The sequence below is a fragment of the Perissodus microlepis genome, chromosome 16 (assembly GCF_051167445.1).
Source record: "Perissodus microlepis isolate ML-2025 ecotype Zambia chromosome 16, ASM5116744v1, whole genome shotgun sequence".
NCBI lineage: Eukaryota > Metazoa > Chordata > Actinopteri > Cichliformes > Cichlidae > Perissodus > Perissodus microlepis.
In genome coordinates, this window is record NC_140476.1 from 27427407 (window position 1) to 27448927 (window position 21521).

The 21521-nt window shown below is 38.6% G+C and overlaps 1 protein-coding gene across 2 annotated transcripts; it reads left to right on the forward strand.

Moving 5' to 3' along the window:
* The first annotated feature begins 692 nt into the window (after positions 1-692).
* itm2bb (integral membrane protein 2Bb) lies at positions 693-21175 on the forward strand. Of its 2 annotated transcripts, none has more exons than XM_084909043.1 (7): positions 693-944; positions 16298-16456; positions 17482-17550; positions 18614-18757; positions 19129-19239; positions 19929-20079; positions 20328-21175. In XM_084909043.1, the coding sequence occupies exons 1-7, from the start codon at positions 861-863 to the stop codon at positions 20414-20416; spliced, it is 807 nt and encodes a 268-aa protein (XP_084765169.1). In that variant the 5' UTR covers positions 693-860; the 3' UTR covers positions 20417-21175. The 2 variants fall into 2 exon arrangements, with proteins under 2 accessions (XP_084765169.1, XP_084765170.1); XM_084909044.1 differs by having other exon boundaries at positions 694-944; positions 16298-16429.
* The last annotated feature ends 346 nt before the right edge of the window (positions 21176-21521 follow it).

Sequence of the window (21521 nt, forward strand, 5' to 3'; positions counted from 1 at the left end):
GTAGCTCGGATTGTCCCCCCCCCCCCCCACCCCACCCTTTGGTGTTGATCGGTTGGTTATGCAAATACATCCCAGCAAAGTAATAAACTCTATAAATTATAGTCATAGTAATAAAGTCTTGAGTTTAGTGTATGTATTCCATTACATTTCGGAAGTAAATTATATAATATTTATTGACAGCTCTAGGTACTAGAGCAACAGTCGTGATCTAATCACTTTCATAATATTTGCACAGTTTTAATGTTCTATATTTAAATAAAACATTTTAGTCTATTACTTGCCTTTTTTGTATTATTTATCTATTTTATTATTTAACAGTCATTTATATGTTCTTTTAAGTAGGTATAGTACTAAATATGTTAACTGAGTTTTTCGTTTATTGTTTTCTGCATTGTTTTATTTGTTGTTTATCTTGCATTCCCATTGCCTGTGCTTCTCGGCCTATTGTAAATAGTCTTGAAATACATGTCGTACATAGAAGAGGCTATAAAATAAAGCATAATAAAAGCAAGTATAATAAGGTATAATAAAGCACGTAGATACAGATGATTACATAATTTCACATTGATGTTGCTTTTAAGATAAGTTTTAAGCTTGGATTGTGCCATTTTGCTTCGTATTTCAGTCAAATGTCGGAACGTCTCAGACTAATTGTCGTGGATATGCTTTTATTTTGAAGGCCGGAAGCGCGGCCACTCTAAGTCTAGCTTTACGTCGCTCTTATCACAACAACAGACTTGGCCGGGGGAGAAGTGCGACTTATTTTTATTTCGGAGCAAATTCTCTTTGCTGTTGTTTGCTTTCTGTTGTGTTGCTTTTTTCCCCACTTTCTCTCGGAGATTGTCACCACTTGTTTCAAGATGGTCAAGGTATCATTTAACACGGCTCTGGCACAGAAAGATGTGAAGAAGGACGCCGAAACTCTTATTCCCGAGGAGGACAAAGTGAGTAGAAAATGGCTAACGGCAAACTAGGTTCTCGGTGGGGGGAAAGGCGCAGTTAAGCATAAATGCGTAGAGACACAATACTGTTGTTTAACAGGGCTCCTGATATATTTCAGTTTCCCCACTCTTTGAACAGTTTTAAATAATACATTTTAAAATCATACAACATGTTTTTAAAATACTAACGTCAAATAATTCAGAGTTCGGTGGACGTTACTTCCTCAGGTGGCGTTTGTTTTTTCACCTTTGATACTCTTGATGTTTCCGGTATTTTCTACTTGTTTCCATTTTTAAATCTATTTTATACACTGACTAAATGCCACATAAATATAATATTTACACCTTTTAAGTTGGTCTGGCAATACTCTGAAAACATTAATGTAAGTTTATGGGCTCTAAAGTGCAGGAACGAGCTTTGCCTGACTTTTCATGTCGTTTTAGAGGTCAGCAAGTATACTAGCTGGTTAAAGCGTGTAGTTTCCAAACCGATCAGTCAATAAACAGAATTTGATTTTGGTGTTTTTTTTAACCCCAAATCACGTGGAGATTTTTACCTGACAAATTTTAAGATGGGTTTTAATCTGGTTTCGTATTACAGGAGTTGTCAGTGTTCTCACCAGTTATTCCTCCTTTTTTTTGCAATCAGTTCGCCTCAGACTTCAAGGACGTGAAAGTGTGCTGAGGGGGGAAAAAAGAAAAGAAAAAAACACAACAGAAAATGCAGATGTTATGTTATTGCGTCTTGGTGAAAGGTGCCACTCTCAAAAAAGAGAAAGCATAGTAGGTGGGAACTTCCCCATCACTAAACTCAAAAGTCCATGCAAATTTATTTCTTTTTAGTCTGCACCTCTCAGCAATTAATGACGGCTTAGGAAGGAAAGGCTTCACAGGAAGGCATGAGAGTCTGTCACTTCGCCAACCTTTGTGGTCTGAAAAGTATGTATGTAGAGTGTCCTAGAAATGTCATTCAAAAGTTAGAACCCCCCCCCAAATAAAAATGCAAAACCCCAAAGGAGTGCTGTGCAGTATGGTGACATTGCAGTGCATTTCACACAACATTCACTAGAAAAGTGCAACTAAATGACAGTTTTGGAGTTGCAGAGTGGCTGTGACTGCTGTGTGATCTCAACCTGCGAAGGAGCTTGTTCAGCTGCTTTCGAGCTGACTTGTGGAGTTGAATGTGTGGGCTGCTGAGGCGTGTTGCCTCTCAGACGGTAAAGTCTACAAGATCTTCCCGCTTGCCTCCACCCTGTTGTAAAAGGAGCTGCCTGTTGTTTCTGTTTCGTTCTGACTGAGGACGTCTGGGCTCTCTCTGTATGCAGAGAGCGCTGCGATGTCAACCGTGCTACATGTTGGAGTTGCAAACGCAAACAGCTGCTTGTAGTTTCAAAGATGTGCGCTGAGTGACAAACCACAAAGTGTAATTCTCGATGAGCAGCTGTGAGAATATCTTATCTTGACTCATTGTGGTGAGAGTTCTGCCTTAGCTGGAAACTTTCACACAATCTGCCTGCTTGGTTATTGTGGGATTAGACTGTATGAAGGTGGCATACACCTCCAACCCCCCACCCCCCTGTGTCTTGAGCTTCAGTGTCACAGACTTTTATCTTTTTAATCTTGATAATCAGAGCTTAATGTGCTCCTTCGGGGGAATTGAAGTAGAAAAGACGCGATTCTGCACTTCGTTTGGGGTTGTGTTTTGGGGGATTTTCTAGCACTTGTGGAGAGAGCAAATGAGGACTTTGTGCCATGTGTCTCGCGCGTGGGGTTCAGTAGCATTTTGTTGAAATGTAATCCTTTGAAATCCTTTACTGAACCTTTTTTAAAGTAGATTGTATCCTCTGGTTTTTTTTAGAGTTAGATATCAGCCCCTATCCTCTAATTTGATTTAAATTAACAAAGTCTGGATAGGATAAGAAGTGCATTATTGTCCCAAAAGTCTGAAAATTTCTTTGTTACAACCGCTAAAAATTAACTCAACCTGTAAACAAAAGAGTTCAAAAGAGTTCAGAAAACTAAAGTGAAGGCGCTAAATAAGTAAAAGTCTAATGCAATAAAATACAATGCAAGTTTTAAAAAAAAAAAGTTGACATTTAAATAAAATGTCAAAAAGTGGCAAATATATAATAAAGTGTCCGTATAAAGCAATATATCTCAAACTGAGGAAATCAGAACAAAACAGGATAAAGCTGTAGAGGAAGTCCGGTGCTCATGTGGAAGAACAGACATTTCTCATAGTGATTAATGATTGATTTATCATTGGCAAAGTCAACAAGTTCTTCATAAATGAGGATGCTTTACTAAATTTCTAAGACACGATTTAAAATTCTGCACTGTATCAGATCTGTTTTCGAATGTATTAACATGCCCTCAAAACAAAAAAGAAAAAAAACATTCTACAGTCAAGGAACGAGGTGTGTGTCTTGTTGCTCAACAGGATCCAAAAACTGATAAAAGTGGTTATAAAATATAAACGTTGCAGGCTAAAGCTATTAGTAAGCAGCTGCTTTAACAGACGGTTAGCTGATTTAAATTAATCACAACTAGAAAAAATCCATTTATCCCAAACCACCAACAGAAGTGGACAGGAGCAGAGATGGAACAGGAAGTTTTATTACCCGCATCCAGCACGCGAAGCCAGTCCTGTCTGTAGCAGTGAGAGAGCACTGGATCATATCTAATCTGATTTAAGTACCCCTGAGTAGTGGTCATAGGTGGATGAATATTAGCTGAATAAGTGAAAGACTATTAAGTCTTTAATAGCTCCTCTGGTTCTCTAATCCCTCATTAAACGTGTTGAACTTTGTTTTGTTTATGTGTAAAAATTGCTGAGAGGAACAGTATGCTAATACAGTACATTAGCCTTAGTTTAGAAAATAGCTTGAAAAAATCATGATGTGATGTAAATCCAGTTCTGTTTTTAATTTGATTCATTTCTTCTTCAGAAAGTACTGATAAAAATACCATTAAAGTAATGGACTGATAAGCATTATCATTAAAAATACCATTAAAACCATTCACCATACCCATACCTCATTCTGTAGTCAAGGAAATATGTTGGAAAGTGTTTTCTAACATATTTAGAAATCAAAGAATTATTAAAAAAAAAAAAAAAAATCTCCCATGGAGCAGGCTTGAGTTTATCACACCGTCATCTGTTTTGCCTTCATGGAAATTTTCCTGCTGGTCTGCTTCCTGAGGGAGGAATCTGCTCTACTGGTCGGACCGCACAGGACCAAACAGAAACTAGCAAATGTTTTATGTTTTTGCTAGTGTTTATGTGTGTTGGGGAGGTTATTTGATTATAAAAATAGTCAATCTGTTGAGGTCTTGGCTCCTGTTTGTTTTACTGCTGCAAAGGATCTTCTTTTCCTCATTGCTCATGTGAACACAGACACTGTTGTAGTTCAGTGAGTTGCAAATCTTGTAAATGTAGCAGCTTGCTGGTTTACTGCCATATGTGCCGATTAGTAAACAACAGATGAGTTATGATGCAAAAATGGGAGCTAGGATGCTTTAAAGTGCGTGATGAGCCAAGTCTTGCTGATACAAGGTGGCCTGATGGCAGACACTTGAATGTGCCATGAGTCTTGTGGTCTGACAGGCTGGAGACAGTGAGTTTGTCTGTAAGCCATCCCATTCTGCCCTCATCAGATGTTTTGGTCATTCCTGCCTCCTGTTATAGCTGTGAATTTTCCTTGGATGTTTGGATTCAGATACAGTTATTAATCATTACTGATTGGGGAGAATGCCACATGATTATTATGTATGGTGGGAGGTCTCACGAGATCAGCCACTTGCTCCTTGTTGGTTGGTAGACTAAACAAAAGAATGTCTGCAGGGGCAAAGAGCGGTCCAGACAACAGCAGACTGTTGAACTTTGGAAGACTTGTTTCACAGGGAATGATAGAGATCCAATAGCTAACCAAAACTTTGATTGCTTGCCACTGGAGGCTGAGTAGGTGAGAGATCAACAGCAATCCAGTTAAAAATCCAGCACCTGCAACTGCTGATGATCACAAACTCAGCTACAGAACATTTTTCCAATTTTTACTACTTGTGAATAGATCTTGTTAATTAAAGGCTGTATTTGCATCATCTTGACTCTAGCTGAACTAAGCAGTGAGTATGTTCTGGCTTATATTGAGTGATGAAGACATACTTTGCCAAAGAAAAAACTTGAATTTTGATAGTTTCTTTTTGTTGGGTTCCTCTTAACTCTCTGAGTCACTATCTGTCTGATAAACTCTTGTCTGACTTCCGTTTCATTTTCATTCTTCTTATATTTTAGCTCAGTTATGAGCAGAAAAACAGCATATTGAACTTTTGTAAACTTGAAATTTTATAGTATTCTTTAGATAAATTGAATAACAATTATCAGCATGTTTTATGATGGATACAGCTGTGTTTGCATCAAATACAAATATCTCTAAGATTGGTTGGAAATGAATTAAAGGTGCTTGATTATGTATCTGCTCTGAGTAAATAGATGTTTTTTAAAAAAGTGACTTGGCGTATTACCAGACAGCAAAAAGCCATGTGACTGAAACGCATAGAGGTTCATGTATAATAGGAACAAATTTGCAAGCCTGTTTGGCTCCACAGATACTGCTTGAGCACTTGTGGTGTATTCAGGGACAGCTAAACTAAGCATGAAGATATGCTTAGCCTAAATATTTAGCTTGACCTATTTTCCCTCTATAGTTGTCTCAGTGGCTGTCGTTAGTATGAGACACACTCAGGATTATTGGGGATTGTTTAACCTGTTAAGGTGTGACAGAAACATCCTTGCACAGCAGTTGAACTGAAGGCCATGACCGCACCTACAGAGCAGTGTGCTGTTTGTGATGTGGCTTTGCAGCCCTTTATATTGTCTGCCTTATTGTGTTTACAGTCTTTCTTTTATACAGGATGGCTGTGAGCCATGCACAGTCATAGTGCTGGACTTGCACCTTTATACTTTCGGTGTTGTTCCTAGTTGCTATATAAGAGACAGCTACTGTGTAGCCACTGTGTTTACATTTGGTATAGAACGATGTCAGTGTGTGTGTTTTATCTGTTTTACTTATTCATGACTTGAGATGCAAATATACCTGGAAGTACCTGGAAACAAGAACAGTATGTGTGTCAATATTTGCATGAGCAGTGCTCTTAAGTAGCAACCTTGCATATAATTTGCAGGTGACCGTAAACACATTAGGAAACTCAGCAAGTATTAATACCAGCTGTAGCACCCTGTGTCCAAAACCAGAACTTTGTTCATGTCCAGTGAAAAACCTCTCATACAGTCAATTTATCCTATTATTTAATGCACAGAAAATAATCTATCATAATATTTCTGAGTCTGAGATGGTAAATTCAGCTTTAGCCAACAGATTGGTTTCCCCACCCCCCAAATTAAAATGTTTGAAACAGTTATTTGACTTACAAGTCGGCAGAATAATTATTGCAAATTTAGTAAAATCTTTATGCTTTTTGTCCACTTATTGTTTATTTCAAGTGTTAATAAATATACTATTTTATCTGCTTTACAAAATTGCCGCTTTGTGCAAATTTAGAGCGCTCTTCAGTTAGATATTTTCTCTTTAAAAATTTTCTATTTATTAAATTATCAGTTTTATTGACCAAGTGCTTCAACAGCACACTACAGGATTTTCATTACATTAAGATATTGTCATTGACAGTGCAGTTTTGCATTTGTAAGGCACATTTACACAACAAACACATTATTAGTACTTAATGTCAAGATGAGGAAAAACAAGGCCAATATATGATAATTTGGTTTTAAATGATGAAAACTGCTTAGATGGTAAGGCAAATAACTTCCAGCCACCTCAGCTTAACTTTGGATGGAGGAGCACCTGTGCTTACCTCACAGTTGGTGAGCGGCAGTGTTTGAATCAGGCTGTAGTGCTACAGCAGTTGCGGGTGGTGCTTATTAAAGATCAGCTTTCACATCTCTGTCCTCAAATCAACTGCAGCCGTGTCGAGCTGAGTGTAGAACATCACAGGAGGAAACCACTGCGCTGAAAATTTCACTCTCAGAAGAGTCTAGTGTTTAATTTCATGCTTAAATATAAATGTTGAGTTCTCCTGACTTGATGGGCTTTTTTTTCTTTCTTTTTTTTTTTTACTTTCAATTATATGTTGACAAAAAGTTTGCACGACTTAAATTATGTTTTTTAAATAAGTAAAACACAGCCAGCTACCAAGAGACTTTTTTGTAGTGATGAGAAATCACTTTTGTCTTCAAGTCAGGTTAAATTTAAATGAATACATTTTTAAAAAGTAACAATCAAGACAAAGCAGCCAAACCACTCCCCCATTTATTTATAAATGAGCAAGTTCCAGGGACCAACGTCGTGCAACCTCTGTGTACTGACTGTGCTACAAAATGGCTTCTGCAGCTGCGTTTGATAATAAGTTTGATGTGTCAAATAGAAGAAGTGAGTCTTCAAACTATGCATATTGCAAAAGTGTCAAAACCGTCTCAGTGTGCGACTTCATCCTCTCATTCTGTGATGAGTGAAATAGATGATAAGGTTGAACTTTGGCCTGTGCGTGTCAGCTAATAAAGTGTCTAAGCTGAAGTACAGATAAGAGAAGTATACAGCGGTCCCTCGTTTATCGCGGTAGTTACGTTCCAAAAACAACCTGCGATAGGTGAAATCTGCAAAATGTTTTAAGATTGTAAAACAACTCACTATAAGCTTTATACACTTTTCTCAGACAGACATGAACATTTTCACACTTCTCTCTCTTGTTTAAACCCTCTCAAAGTTCAAACCTTCGTAGAAAAAAAGTCCAGTATTATAGAATGAAACCAAAGGAACCCGCAGGTGCCTTTGAGGGTCCAAAACGTTTCGTTGACATTGTTGTGTTTGTTTGGGAGAAAACTTACAAACATACAGTGCAGCACTTCAGAGTCACACTGCTAGCGATCGAAGATTTATGTAAATTTGACAAGCTGAACGCATTCTGTACTGTACAGGAGAAGCAGCATGAGATTGATTGACAATGGTCTACAGCCAATCAGGACGCAGAACACAATGCACTGTTAAAAAAAAAAAAACCAGCATGCAAAATTGCGAAACAGCGAGGCCGCAAAAAGTGAATCGCGTTATAGCGAGGGACCACTGTATTCCGAAGATTATGAAACTAGACTCCTTTTCCCGTATATAGTCTTTTTGAACATCAACGAAACTAAACAGTATTAGAAAATAAAGAGTGCTTCTAAGTATTTTTTAAAAAAATCTCTAGTTGTAGCATTTCATTTGTGATCATTTTCTACTGTACTTTAAACAAAGTTCTGGTACTTTGTAAAAATATACATTGCTGTCACCAGCTGTCTCAGGCTATGTCCACACGTACACGGGTATTTTTGAAAACGCAGATTTTTCCATGCATTTGGGCCTTTCGGTCAACACATAAACTGCGTTTTCACTGAAAACGCAGATTTTTAAAAACTCCTGCCAAGGTAGAGATTTTCAAAAAACATTGTTTTCTCGTTTACGCGTGGACGAGGAAAATGGAGATTTAGTCATGCAACGTCAAAGGTGTGCGCCTTTTTTGGCGTCACGATGTGCGCCATGTTATTGTTTACATGAGATGAACTTCTACAACAGCAGATAGAGACAAAATACTGTTGCTGTTAATCTTACTATCTGCAGTTTTTACACGCTTACGTATACACACGCAGTTACTGTCCATCCATTTAGAAAGACGGAGTTGTGAGAGTGAACTTCGGACGTGGCTTCTACATTCAGCACAGACGCTCTCACAACCCAAATCCCGACGCCAACGTCATCGTCGATTTTGAATAAAATAATGTTTTTTAAATTAAATGTTTATTTATGTATGTTGTATGCATTTTGTCCATTTCTAAGTTGTGAATCAACACCAGCCAAAATACTGTTTTTAGTCATTAACATTTGAAATGATGAAGGCACTTTAAAAGTAACACAAAATTAGCAGTCTTCCCAGAAAACCCAAAAACTTTTCAGAAGTACTTAAGGTTAAAATCCTGTTTACTCTTTTCCTTCCAGGTTCCTAGACTTCTGATTGGCCATACGTGTGGACCTGGAGTTTAATAAACTCAGCCGTCTGCTCCTTGCTTCCTAAAATATAACACGACATTGGAGTAAATTCTCGACCATCTCACACTTCTGTTTAATCAGTTTTCTTTGTAACATTTATTCAGCTGTGTGAAAACTATAACTTTAATATCAGCCGCACCGATTTACTCAGGAACAAATAAAACAGTAGCGAAAGACCGCGCAGGGTCTGAAAACGGCAGAGCACTTTTGCAAATATGTGATGTCTTGATAAATCGGGCAGATATCACCCGAAAATATCTTGAAAATTTTGTGACCCAGAAAGAGTAATATTAAAACTAAGTAGCTGCCGCCATTGTTGGAACCTGGAATTGGCTGGGCCACGCTATGAATTCTGGGATAGGTTGGGCCATGAAGAATACCCCCAACCCATCCTTCAAGTCCAGGGAAATGAAGGACACATTTGTCGGCCGCATTTGGAGGAGCCTTCAAATTGCAACAGAATTTCCCTCGGGATAAATAAAGTTCTTCTTATCTTATGAATTCAGTCTTTAAATGTTTGAGCAGTTGTATCTGCCGAGCCTCACAGTTTGGGTGTCATATACTTTGAGTGTATGTGGTTTTATAGAGGCTGAGCTGGAGCAGTTACATGCTTACACCTGCTGTTTATGCAGATGCTCAAAGGAACCTGTGGTTGTATCTTGTTGACGTTGTGGGCATTTTGAAGCAAAACTTTATTGCAGTATTTAGGTTAAGAGCTTCATGTACATACTTGCTGTGCTTTGATTCCTAATTTCAGCATGAAACCTGGTGAACCTCCCTGCCCTGTTTGACGACAGTATAATCAGCTATGGAAGTAATCATTATCATTAGTAGTCTGTTGAGATTTAAAAGGTCTCCTTTTTACGTAATATTGATTTTCTTTTCCGTCTATCACGTCTTTCAGCAATCGAATGAAAATAATGTTTTCTCTCAGTTTTGAGAAGGAGCTATTCCACATGTGCCAGTAAAAAATTTGCTTCCACCTTCACATTCATCAGTAAACCTAATTACAGATTTGGATTACAGACCTAACCTTTCCTCTGTTGCTCTCTGCTTGTTTGTTCTCTGGTTGGTGTCTCAGACACGTGGGCTGCTTGAAAAGGATTACAGTGTAATCAGTCAGATGGAGACTCAGCCAGAGAGCTTTAGCTGCCTCCCACAGGACGCTGCCGACCACTGAAACTCAAGAAGAGGGAGGATTAACTAAGCAGGCACATACATACATACATACATACATACATACACATATATATATATATATATATATATATATATAACAGCAGCTATGAAGCCCATGCACATTTACATAGTGCACACTATCTGAATGGTGTGCACAGCCACTGCTTAACGTAGTGAAAAAGTGTAGGGTTGCGTCCCACCATGATGCTATTAGTATTATCTGTGACACATATCTATGTCCTAATGTATGTTTACATACTTATAAATACACTGTGTGGTGGAGGATCAACATTTAACCACTTGTAATACACTTCAGCCAATGGTAATACACTTCATGAACCCCTAATAGGATTTCTGTCAAACAGATTTCAGCTCTTCCCTTAAATCCTTCTGTAAGTACACCAAGAGCTACTTTTAAATCTATTTCCATTAGAAAATCCACACTCTTTTAATTTCTTTACGTTGGACATGAGTGCTCTTATTCTGCAGTGGATTTTGTTGTTGTTTTTTTCCTTTAAGCCAGTGTGACACACTTGCTGACTTTGGCTTTTTAAACACAAAGATTTGCTGCTTTCTTTTAAATTCCTTACACTCTTTCTACTCTTTCTTCTTTCGACCTAACGTTACCCAGTTACTGCCTTCACAGACACGCTATGTAGCTCAGAGGTGAAGATAAAGTTTCATGTGTAGACTGAAATAAAACCCGCCTTGGACAGTGATACTCACCTGTATCCACAGAGATGGAAACACAAGCCGTCCTCAGGTAGACTGATGCTTATGGACAGCATTATCCACTTAAGACATTTACTGAAAGACTGAATCGTGCTTAGGATCACAAGGAGTTCTAAATAGTACTTTATTTGCATATTGATTATTGACAAGGAAAATGCCACAATACAGAACATGAAACATATTTGTTGAGGTGAACTGAAAAAGTGTTAAAGCTTTCAGTATGCCTGCAAAAGACAAAGAACTGCATTAATAGGTAACCAAAGCCTGACAGAAATGGAATATATGCATAACTAAAATATTCCTGAAATAGTACCATAATGAATTGAACACACACACACGGCTGCCAGTGGTTTACATTTAATCATGAAGTTGCTTTCAAAGCAAAAGTACTTTTGCTTTTCAGTGAATTCTAGCTTCTCAAATTAGCTTTTCCTCCTCATCTTTATACTGTCATACATTTAATATCTTTATGCTAAGCATAAATATCAACATTGATCCCCTAGTTTAATTTACTTCATGTCTTATGTTACATCAAGGTGTAAAAGGCAGAAAGCACTTCTCAGATTTATTTCTGGAGACTTGATCGTCTTTTACTTTCAACAACTAAGCAACACTGTAAAGCTTTTCTGTAGGATTTCCACTACTTGTTGACCACTGAGCACAAACATCATTTATTTTTCCTGGCTGTCAACTTTAATTCTGGAAAATTAACTGGGTTTTTTTTTTTTTTGTTGTTGTTGGGGTTTTTTTTTGGGGGGGGGCAGTGGCAGGGTTTGTGGCCAGAATGACTCTAAAGATCTTCACACACAGATTAATAGCTCTAACCATGTGAATCCACAAACATAATTAACTGGAAAATGTTTGTTTGTTTGTTGTGGTGGGTTTAGTGTGGTCAGCCCGTAGGTTCATCTCAAAGACACACAAAGACTGTCATTGATCCCTGTGGTGTTGTGAATGAAGCCCAGAGGACACTTTCAGCACAGTGTAAACCAGCAGCCTTCATCCTCACAGCAGCAGCTCAAACCTGGGATTTCTGTGGCCACCAGTGTTGGGTTTGTTCCTCATTGTGTAGTGTATTACACAATGCTCATTACTTTTCTCAAAAGTAAGGCTGTATGTTCATTAATTACTTACCAGAGAAAGTAACTTATTGCACTACTGTTGCATTGCTTTTGCATTACTCTATAAATGACTTGGTACACAATTAACAATATAAACCACACTGCAACACAAATCCCTGTCCTAATGAGGACACACAATCTTTCTTTTAGTGTTTGCACGAGAACACAAAAATGGCAACACAAAGGAAAGTCGAAATCCAGCCCGAAGAGATTTCAAAGCGATTGCGAGTTATATTACTGTAGAAACATGTGCAGGTACTGAAAAATGTAATCTGATTACATTAACCTCACACTTTGGAATGTGCTACACCCATCACTGGTGACCACCAACCACAACAAAAAGCTTACACAATAAGTCGTTCCTGGCTTAAGAACAAAAGAGGACGTGTCATTTAACCAGACAGCACTGAGAAACAAAAATATCATTGTGTATAAAAAGATGTTTGTGTTGAGAGTTGGGCCAGCTCAGATATGTTTCAGTTTCATACATTTCATAAACATTTTTAAATGTAATGATACAATTAATAATCTGTAGGCCCTCAAATAATGATGAAATGATACAACTTTTGAGTTGAGAGTTTTTGACTGTACATATTGTTCTCATGACATCGGCATGCTTTCCCGTGTTGACATAGGAGTGGTATAATGAGGGTGCGTGTGTTGGAATTATGAAATGTTGGTCTGAAGGCCTGTTGGGTCTTGTTGTTGGTGAGACTTTAAGAGATGGTTATAAAACTGGAAAAACACATAGCACTGCTCCACAGCAGAGGTCCTGATACAAACTTTGTCTTGAAATTTGAAAACGTTTTTACTTGGTGAACTTGCTACTGATGCTTCCTCGTCATGCTTGATGGTCTGTGCATTAAATTGTTGTTGGAGAATAGGGCTGCCACAAACGATTATTTTGATAGTCGACTAGTCACCGATTATTTTTGCGATTAGTCGACTAATCAAGATCATCATCCATTGGACGTAAAACGTACAGCTTATTGCACCAGCAGCATCTGCTCTTATATAACTATCATTAGCTTACAGCTTTAAGTGTTTAAGGTATGTGCTAACTAAAAATAAAGACATGATAGTTTATTAAATTTTAATGAAATTTGCAGATTGTTTCGGTGAAGTTTAATGAACTCCTTGCTATCTAAAATATAACGGGATACCGGAGTATATTCTCAAGCATCTCACACTTCTGATGATCAGCTGTCTGCTTGACGTTTATTCAGCTGTGTAAAAAATATTACTTTAATCTCAGCCAAACCGATTTACTCAGGAACAAATAAAATACTGAAAAAAAGCCAAACAATAACATTTATAAGTTATCTAAGTGACTTATATATGTTTAACCTGAGTAGCGAAAGACGGCGGTGGGTTTGAAAACGATTTGCCGGGAGTCCGGTGTTCTCACGGCTCTAGCGAGCCTTGCCCCCGGCTAACTATCGAGCTAGTGGGTAACAGACGTCTCCGAAAACGTCGGAGCGCTTTTGAAAATATGTGGTGTCTTGATCAACTGAGCAGATATTTGAGGTTTACACAGCTACATTCTCGCCTGAAAATATGTTAAACGTTTATTTTGTGACCCAGAAAGAATAATAAGAGTAATATTAAAACTAACTAGCTGCCGCCATTGTTGGAAACTGAGCTGGGCTGCGCTATGAATTCTGGGACACAGCTTCTTCTTCTTTGGGGTTTAACGGCAGCTGGCATCCTTGTACATGCAGTGCTGCCATCTTCTGTTTCAGTCCGTTATTACACTCTTAAATCCTACTACTTATTCCTGCGTCTTTTGTGATCTTACAAAGCTTCAAACGACGTGTCGACTATTAAATCAGTCGTCGACGATTTTGATAGTCGACGTAATCGTGACTAGTCGACTAATCGTGGCAGCCCTATTGGAGAATAGCGAGCAGTTTTCAGATTGTATGTTACCACATGCAGTTCATCCTTCATTAAAGACATGAACCAACCATAGACGGTCAGCTGCAGTTCAGCCGCAGACCAGGTCTGACATATATGTTATTAGTAACATCCATTTCACCATTTCAGGGAGAAAGTCATCATCAGTCCTTATTTAACCTCACCCTTAGTAAACTTATTGCAGCTTTGCCACTGGAGCCAATATTCACACCCTTTTTGGACAGCACTACTCTACACTTTCCTGCTTTAGTTTCCTTCCTTCTGCTCTGTTCAGTTGTGGAGAGCTGTGAGTACCTGTGAATGAGCTATTTGCTTGGGTTAAGTCTTTCGTGATATTGAATCAGGATCCTTAAAGTAAATGTTTTTTAATTAAACTGCAATACATGTGTCCTTCCTTGAAGGTCTCAGAACTCTTTTGTTCTGTTTGCTATAGAGACTTCTGCTTTTTATGTTTTGCTAACTTTTTTTTTCTTACCCTTAAAATCAAAAAGACATGTCAGTGATTGGAGCAAACCCCTTATTTAGCAGAGGTGACCCCAGCTATACAGCTGATGGAGAAAAGCCTCAGGAAATGTTCCCAATTTGGTGTCTTTCTGCCAGGCAGTGGTTGGTATTAAACTGACTGCATCTGACACTAACATGTTGCTGATCTGTCAGCCTGTTTGTACTTTTTAAATGGTCTCACCCCCACTTCCTCTTATTTGTCCTCATATTTGGTTTCATGCTAACGTCTGCTTTTTGGTTCCTTTTTTTAATCGCTATTTCTGTTCATTCCAGGAAAAATGTTACATTCTGAGAGTCCTCTCCTGCTTTCTGTACTTTGACTTGTAGATCTGAAAGGGCTGACTGTCTATTTCTCAGCTGCCACCCTGCTGCTGCCTTAAAAAACAGAAAAGGCTCTTAACGCTCTTCTTCTCTACCCAATGTGCCCCCCCCCCTTGCTTCTGACCAGAAAGTGCTGAGGCATGTCTCACATTTATCAAGTTGAAAAGTGTACCGATATGCTGAAATGCATGGTAATGCTTCACTGACCAATCAAAAACGTAAAAACAAGTTTTAAACTGGAAGTCAGCTGTTCTCAAAGCAGATAATTCATGCTGACAAGTCTTGTTTTGTGATGACACAGTATATATGCAGACCACAAAAGATGAGGATGTCCTAAAAATTTTTTATCCAGTGTATAAATGTGTTAAGTTCAAGTACTAAAACATGAAAAAACACCTTTAACATTTTAGTGATTATTAACTATGATCAGTGTGACAAAAGGCTGTGTTTGTTCATTTTATAAAATTTACACATGTAGTCTTGACCTTGGTCTAACCAGGATGATTTAACCATAATATCCCCTGGGTTACACTTTCATTTCTCTGTTTTCGTTTCTTTTCACGTTTTTAGGTATTTTTTCACTCTGTTTGTTTCCCCCCTCTGTGATTCGCATCATGATGAGTCACCCTGATGCTGTGTTAGTCTGAAAAGAGATGTTGAGCCTGCTTCATCTGATCTCAAGAAAGCCTTTGTTTTCTTACACACACACACACACACACACACACTTTCCTCATCTCACACCCTGGCCTCTGGTTTAATAGTTGTCGTAGTTCAGGAGAGTTTCCCGGCTGGAAAGCTGGTGAAAGTTGGGACAGGTTCTGATTTATATTTGAGTCTAAGTGCATTTGAATTTATTTAAAAAAACAGAACAAAAAAATGTGCACAGTATTCAACCCACACTGCTGAAAATGTGTGTTTCTGTTTCTTAGTGGTTTGACAACACAGGGGATGGAATCCGACCGATTTTTGCTTTCATTTAATGTAATGTGGAGTGCTATTAAGTACATTTATATAACCGCAGTACTTGGTGTGTGCACTGTCCTACATGAACTTAGACTTTACCTGAGTAGGTCCAGCATGGTAAACTTTTCATATGTGGTACTCAGCAGTGTGTTGCTGTCATTATTTGTATTTGTCAGCTGTGAAGTATGCAGTTTATGAAACTGCATTTTTGTTCCCTGCGTTTATCCTTAAGAAAGTGCTTCTCCCCAGACCAGCTGCAGTTTCATCAGTGTATTTGTTTTCTGGGAGGAGGCCCTTCCTTGAAGGCTAGGGTGGTTTTGAATGCTTAATGCTTAAAACTCAGGAAAATGTATTTGTGAGGGTTTGAAATAATAGGTATGTGTTGAAAATCATCACAAGTATTTAACAATAATAACCAGATGCGTACTGATCCTTGGGGGATTCTCTCTGATCCCTGAATGTATAATTGGAGGCAGTTAAACGTAATCATATCTAATCAGTAGTTTGCTCTCTCCTGCAGGACGCTGAGGCTGCGGTGCTGGTGCGTCACCAGTCTCGCGCCTGGTGCTGGTGCATGTGCCTCGGTCTGGCCCTCATGCTGTCTGGAGTGGTGGTCGGAGGTGCCTACCTGTATCGCTACTATGTCATGGAGGTGAGTAGCGAGCCTGAGGACAATTTGGTAAGTATCTCATACAGCGCATGGAGAAAATGGTGCGTTGTTAAATATGAAAGCAGACAGGTAGAAATGCAGTTAACAACATTATAACAGAATGTCACAGACGGTGGTGGCTCAGGAAGAGTTGATCTGTTTAAAACAGTGACAGTGATGAACATAAACATGCATATGTATGTTACTGCAAAATTTCATAGAATTTAGGATGTTATTTTCCTTCCATGAACAAAACCACCCTTATTTAAAGCGCCGTGCTCAGCTGTACTCCTGCAGCTCACACTGACAGTGAAGAGCAAAGCACATGGTACAAATTTATATGTACTTTTAAACACATTTCAGCTCCACTTTCTGAAGAAAAAACATTAAAATTTAATTTCTGTTCATGACATGGGTAAGAAAAGGCATGAAACTTGGATCAGAAATTGCAAAAGTAAATGTGAACTGACACAGCGCGACAGGTCGGAGCATATACGCCACTGCCAGCTGTTCTTGTCACGTTAAGCTCCGCCTACAGCACAGTGGCAGTTCTAGACATAAACTAGACCAAGCTGTTTTGAGTTTATCAACTTGAGCTCATCTTTTGTAGCTGAAGACTGAATAAACCTGTCGCTGATCTGAACAGGCTTCCTGTTTACTATTCTGTAAATGGCTGTGATGTGGCTGAATGTGGCTTCTATTTTTATTAATCCAAATTCTCTCTAAATTTAAAGAGAATCGAATTGTCTCCATGTCTATGTCACATTACATTCCTTAAGGAAATGCGAACATGCGCTGTTTCTAAATTCAGAAAAACTTTGTGTCTACAGAAGTAGTATCTGTTTTTACGCATTTCTCCAGAGAGAACTAAACTTTTAACGTCAAAAACTGATGTTATTAGTTATAACAAAATGCTGTGAAGCAGACGAAACTGAAGGACTCACTGGGAATAAGACTTCCTCAAATTTGAGATGTATGTTCTGTTACGCTTTATTTGTCAAAAATGTCACATCTCTGTCTCCTTCCTTTTTTCTTTTTCTTTTTTTTAACCACAGGAGGGCCAAGTATTTTTTTGTGGCGTCAAATACCGCGAAGAAGACTTCATGATCCAGGAGGAGGATGAGGTATGGCAAAACTCTGGATATAGTATCTTTTCCTTATCAGAGGCCTGTGTTATGAAGCAGGATTTGGGAGCTCAGCGAGGTGCTTCAGGGTTAACCCTCGGTTATCAGGGTTACAACAGGGGTTGATTTGTTAGTGGACTACATCAGTATGGTGGCCATTCAAGATGGAAACCTGATTTGCTCTGGAGCATGATATGTCAAGGTTGGAGACCAGCGGGTACGAAATCACTACCCACTGACCCACTGATCAGTTCTCTGGAGAGTATTTTGCTCATTTATTTAAAAACAAACAACTTCTTGACCCCAGAGTGATAACAGAAGGGCCAGCTGGTTTTAGAGACAGAAAAAACTTTTGGTTTTCTCTGCATACCCATCAGGTATCACATTTTTAGGAAAATTGGGGTTTTTTGCTGCAAGCATTTTCAAATCGAAATCATTGTTCTGTAAACCTGAGCCCAAGCCTCGTACTTGGCAATCTTAAATAAGATTGTGAAGAATTATGTCATCATTTCTAGCACATTTCTTATTCCTCGCTCTTTCATGTGTGAACAGGTTTGTGGTTAGATTGTGAAACTCTGGGTTATGTATCGAGTTGAAAATCCCCAAGCGTTAATTGGTTGGTCTAATTGAAGATGCGAGGGTAAGTGAAGCCAGATAAGAACGAGATACCAGTATGACGAACTCCCTTGCAACACAGGCCTGTGTTTATGTTTGTGTTCAGTAGATGTGACACTGGTTCAGTGTGTCTATTGTTTTCATTTAATCATTACCGATTGAGTTACTGATTAATGTCCTGAGTTGGTGACTAACTGACCTCTGCTTGCAGGGCTCTTTTAGTAAAGTGAGCCTAGTCAGTTTCACATCACTGCCATAAATCAGTGTATGAGCTGACAGGCCTCCAAGCTTTGCTCCATGTGGTTTTATTTCTGTACCAAAAGTATTTTTTTAAGAAAATATGACTTGATCCAAAAACAATTCTGAATTATGTTTAGGTAGAAGGAAAGCGTTTCACTGAGTAACCAGTGACTGTAGCTTATTAAAAATGTTACGCACTGGTTCATAGGTGGAGGTGGAGCTGCCAAACCACATGCGTCAGATGTCAGAGACGATCCGGGTGTTGGAGCCAGAGCAGGTGGAGCTAATCAGTGTGCCAGTGCCCGAGTTTGAAGATGGAGACCCAGCTGACATCGTCCACGACTTCAGCCGGGTATGTACTTGAAAAGATGGAAATAGTGATGTTGACGCAAAGCTACGGTTGCACATTTAGAGGGATTCAAAGTAGACCAAACATCACCTGGAATAACATTCTGACAGCTTTAGAATTTTAGGAAGAACATGTGAGTTGTGAGTGATGCAGTGTCTGCTAACCAGCCAGTAGGAATTCAGCCTGAGATGATTTACCCATCTCCCAGCATAGGCACCTTTATGGGAAACTGTATGCAGATATATTTAGCTATTTAACATTTAGATTTTAAAGATAACCAACTCAGCTTTCTATTCCGTTACTAGGTAAAGAAAAAAAAAAGAAGCAAATACCAGTTACTTTTCTGTTTTCTAACTGTATTCCTTCTTTCTCAGAGGCTGACTGCTTACCTGGATCTGTTTCTGAACAAGTGCTATGTCATCCCACTCAACACCTCCATTGTCATGCCTCCCAAAGACTTTTTGGACCTTCTCATCAATATCAAGGTAACTGTGCAGGGTTCAGACCTATTTGTGTTCCTGTGCTGGCTTAAGCCTGGATTATATTTCCATAAATCTGCTGAGGTCCAAGTAACAGTTTCATCATCAGACAGTGAATTTGAGGGTCTGTGTGGATGTCTACATGTTTGCCTTTTTTTTTCTTTTGTTTTTCTTTTAACCTGCAGGCTTGTCCCCACAGAATTTACATTACAATGCACCAACTACCCATGAGAAAGAATTTTAACAGGAATGACTTCTCGGTCATCAGGTCTCCTTCTGTCCGTTCCTTCGTCCACTATGGAGTATAATCTAGGTTTTAGATGACATGATTTATAGCTGTCTTACATGCTCAAATTTACCATTTCATACTTTCCCAGACATGTTAAGCAAACTAGTTCCTAACTGATGCTCGGGGAAGATGCTTTAACGTCTTCCTCGTGTAAAACACTTCAAACTGTTCCAAACAGCTGGGACCAAAATAAATGAATTGAAACCACCAAGCCGCCTGCTTTAAATTGATATTTGCCATGGATCTATTAAAACAGGTTCCGGTATTAATGACGATTAAGCAGAATCTGGCACTCCTCAAAGAAAAGAGATGTCCAAAAATTTAAATACAGAAACAAAAAGCACAAGCTCTTACATATTTGCACCATGCTTTAAATAATTTGCATTTGGTTCCTCCCTTTGCCCAGGCTGGCACCTACTTGCCTCAGTCTTACCTGGTCCGTGAGGAGATGATGGTGACCGAGCGCCTGGAGCACGTCGACCAGCTCGGCTATTTCATCAACAACCTCTGCAAAGGCAAAGACACCTACAAACTGCAGCGCAGAGACAGGATTCTGGGTAAGCATGTCAGGCTTTCATTTAGGTTTAAACATACAGAGATATAAGACTACAGATGCCAAACAGGAATGGCAAAGACAAAATGCACTGCCATACAAATGTTTAGCAAGCATTAAGAGATTGTAAATCATTGCAACCTTTAATCTGTGCATTTGAATGTTTGGAAGTTCTGTGTACTCTTTCAGCAACATGAGACACGAAATGCAGCCATACAAGTTTATATAAGAGATTCTCTGATCACCTCACAGGTATGCAGAAGCGTGAGGCTCTGAACTGCCACAAGATTCGTCACTTTGGGAGTCAGTTTGTGGTGGAAACCCTGATCTGTGAGCCTTAAGACGCCTCGTCGCCTCACAACTGCTCTTAAAGTCACTGGCGTGCAGTGAGATTGTGTTTTTAATCCGCACCTGTCTATTGTTTCCTGTCCTTTACTTCAGGTAGTTTGAGTGAGTGAGCGTGGTGAAATGTGATGCTGTTGGGTGAATATTCAGTGATCCTAAAATTAAAAAAAAAAAAAAAAAGTGAAGCATTGCGTTTTTTGTTTTATTTTCCAATTTCTATACAGAAATCATTTTCAGAGATAAATTAGCTTACAGCCAGCTGAGTATACAAAAATAAATTATTTTAATCAAATTAACTGCAAACATAGTATCAAGCTCTTCATTAATAGACGTGGGTAAATATGAGATTTCCTTGCTTTCAGTTCACATATAACATTTTAAGACAGGGCGACTTTTATACCACTCAGTCCACAAAGACTTTTTTTGTATTTTGTCTGCTGTAGCTGTTAATACACTGCACTTGTTTTCTTAACTGGAAAATGATCTTAAAATAAGAGTGTAAATGCGCGCTTCTGCTGCTGAGCTTTAAAGTGTGTGAAATCTGACCGAAGAACACAATATTTTAATTCAGATGAAAGAGAGCTCAGAGAAATAAAAACACGCTTATATTAAAATCTTTTTCACAGGGGATTGTCTGTCTTTTTATGAATGTGTAATTTTTTTTTTTTTGGATAACTCTTCTTGTACCAATTTGTGTATATGATCTATAAACATAAGCAGACCTACAGAATAAAGAAAATGGTAGAAACTATAAATTGTGTTGTGTGTTTCTGTGCCAGAAGCTTCAGAAAAATCTTATAAACTTTTAATTGGTGTATATACACTAATAATTATTTTTGACTGTATTTCTGTTATTGAGCAAAGGATCAGACTACTTGAAACCAGCAGTACATGTTTATTTTAGTGTGCCTAGGGCTGCCACGATTACGTCGACTTTTAAAATCGTCGACGACTAATTTAATATTCGACACGTCGTTTGAAGCTTTGTAAGATCCCAAAAGACGCTGGAATAAGTAGTAGGATTTAAGAGTAAATCGGTTTGGCTGAGATTAAAGTTATAGTTTTTACACAGCTGAATAAACGTCAAGCAGACAACTGATT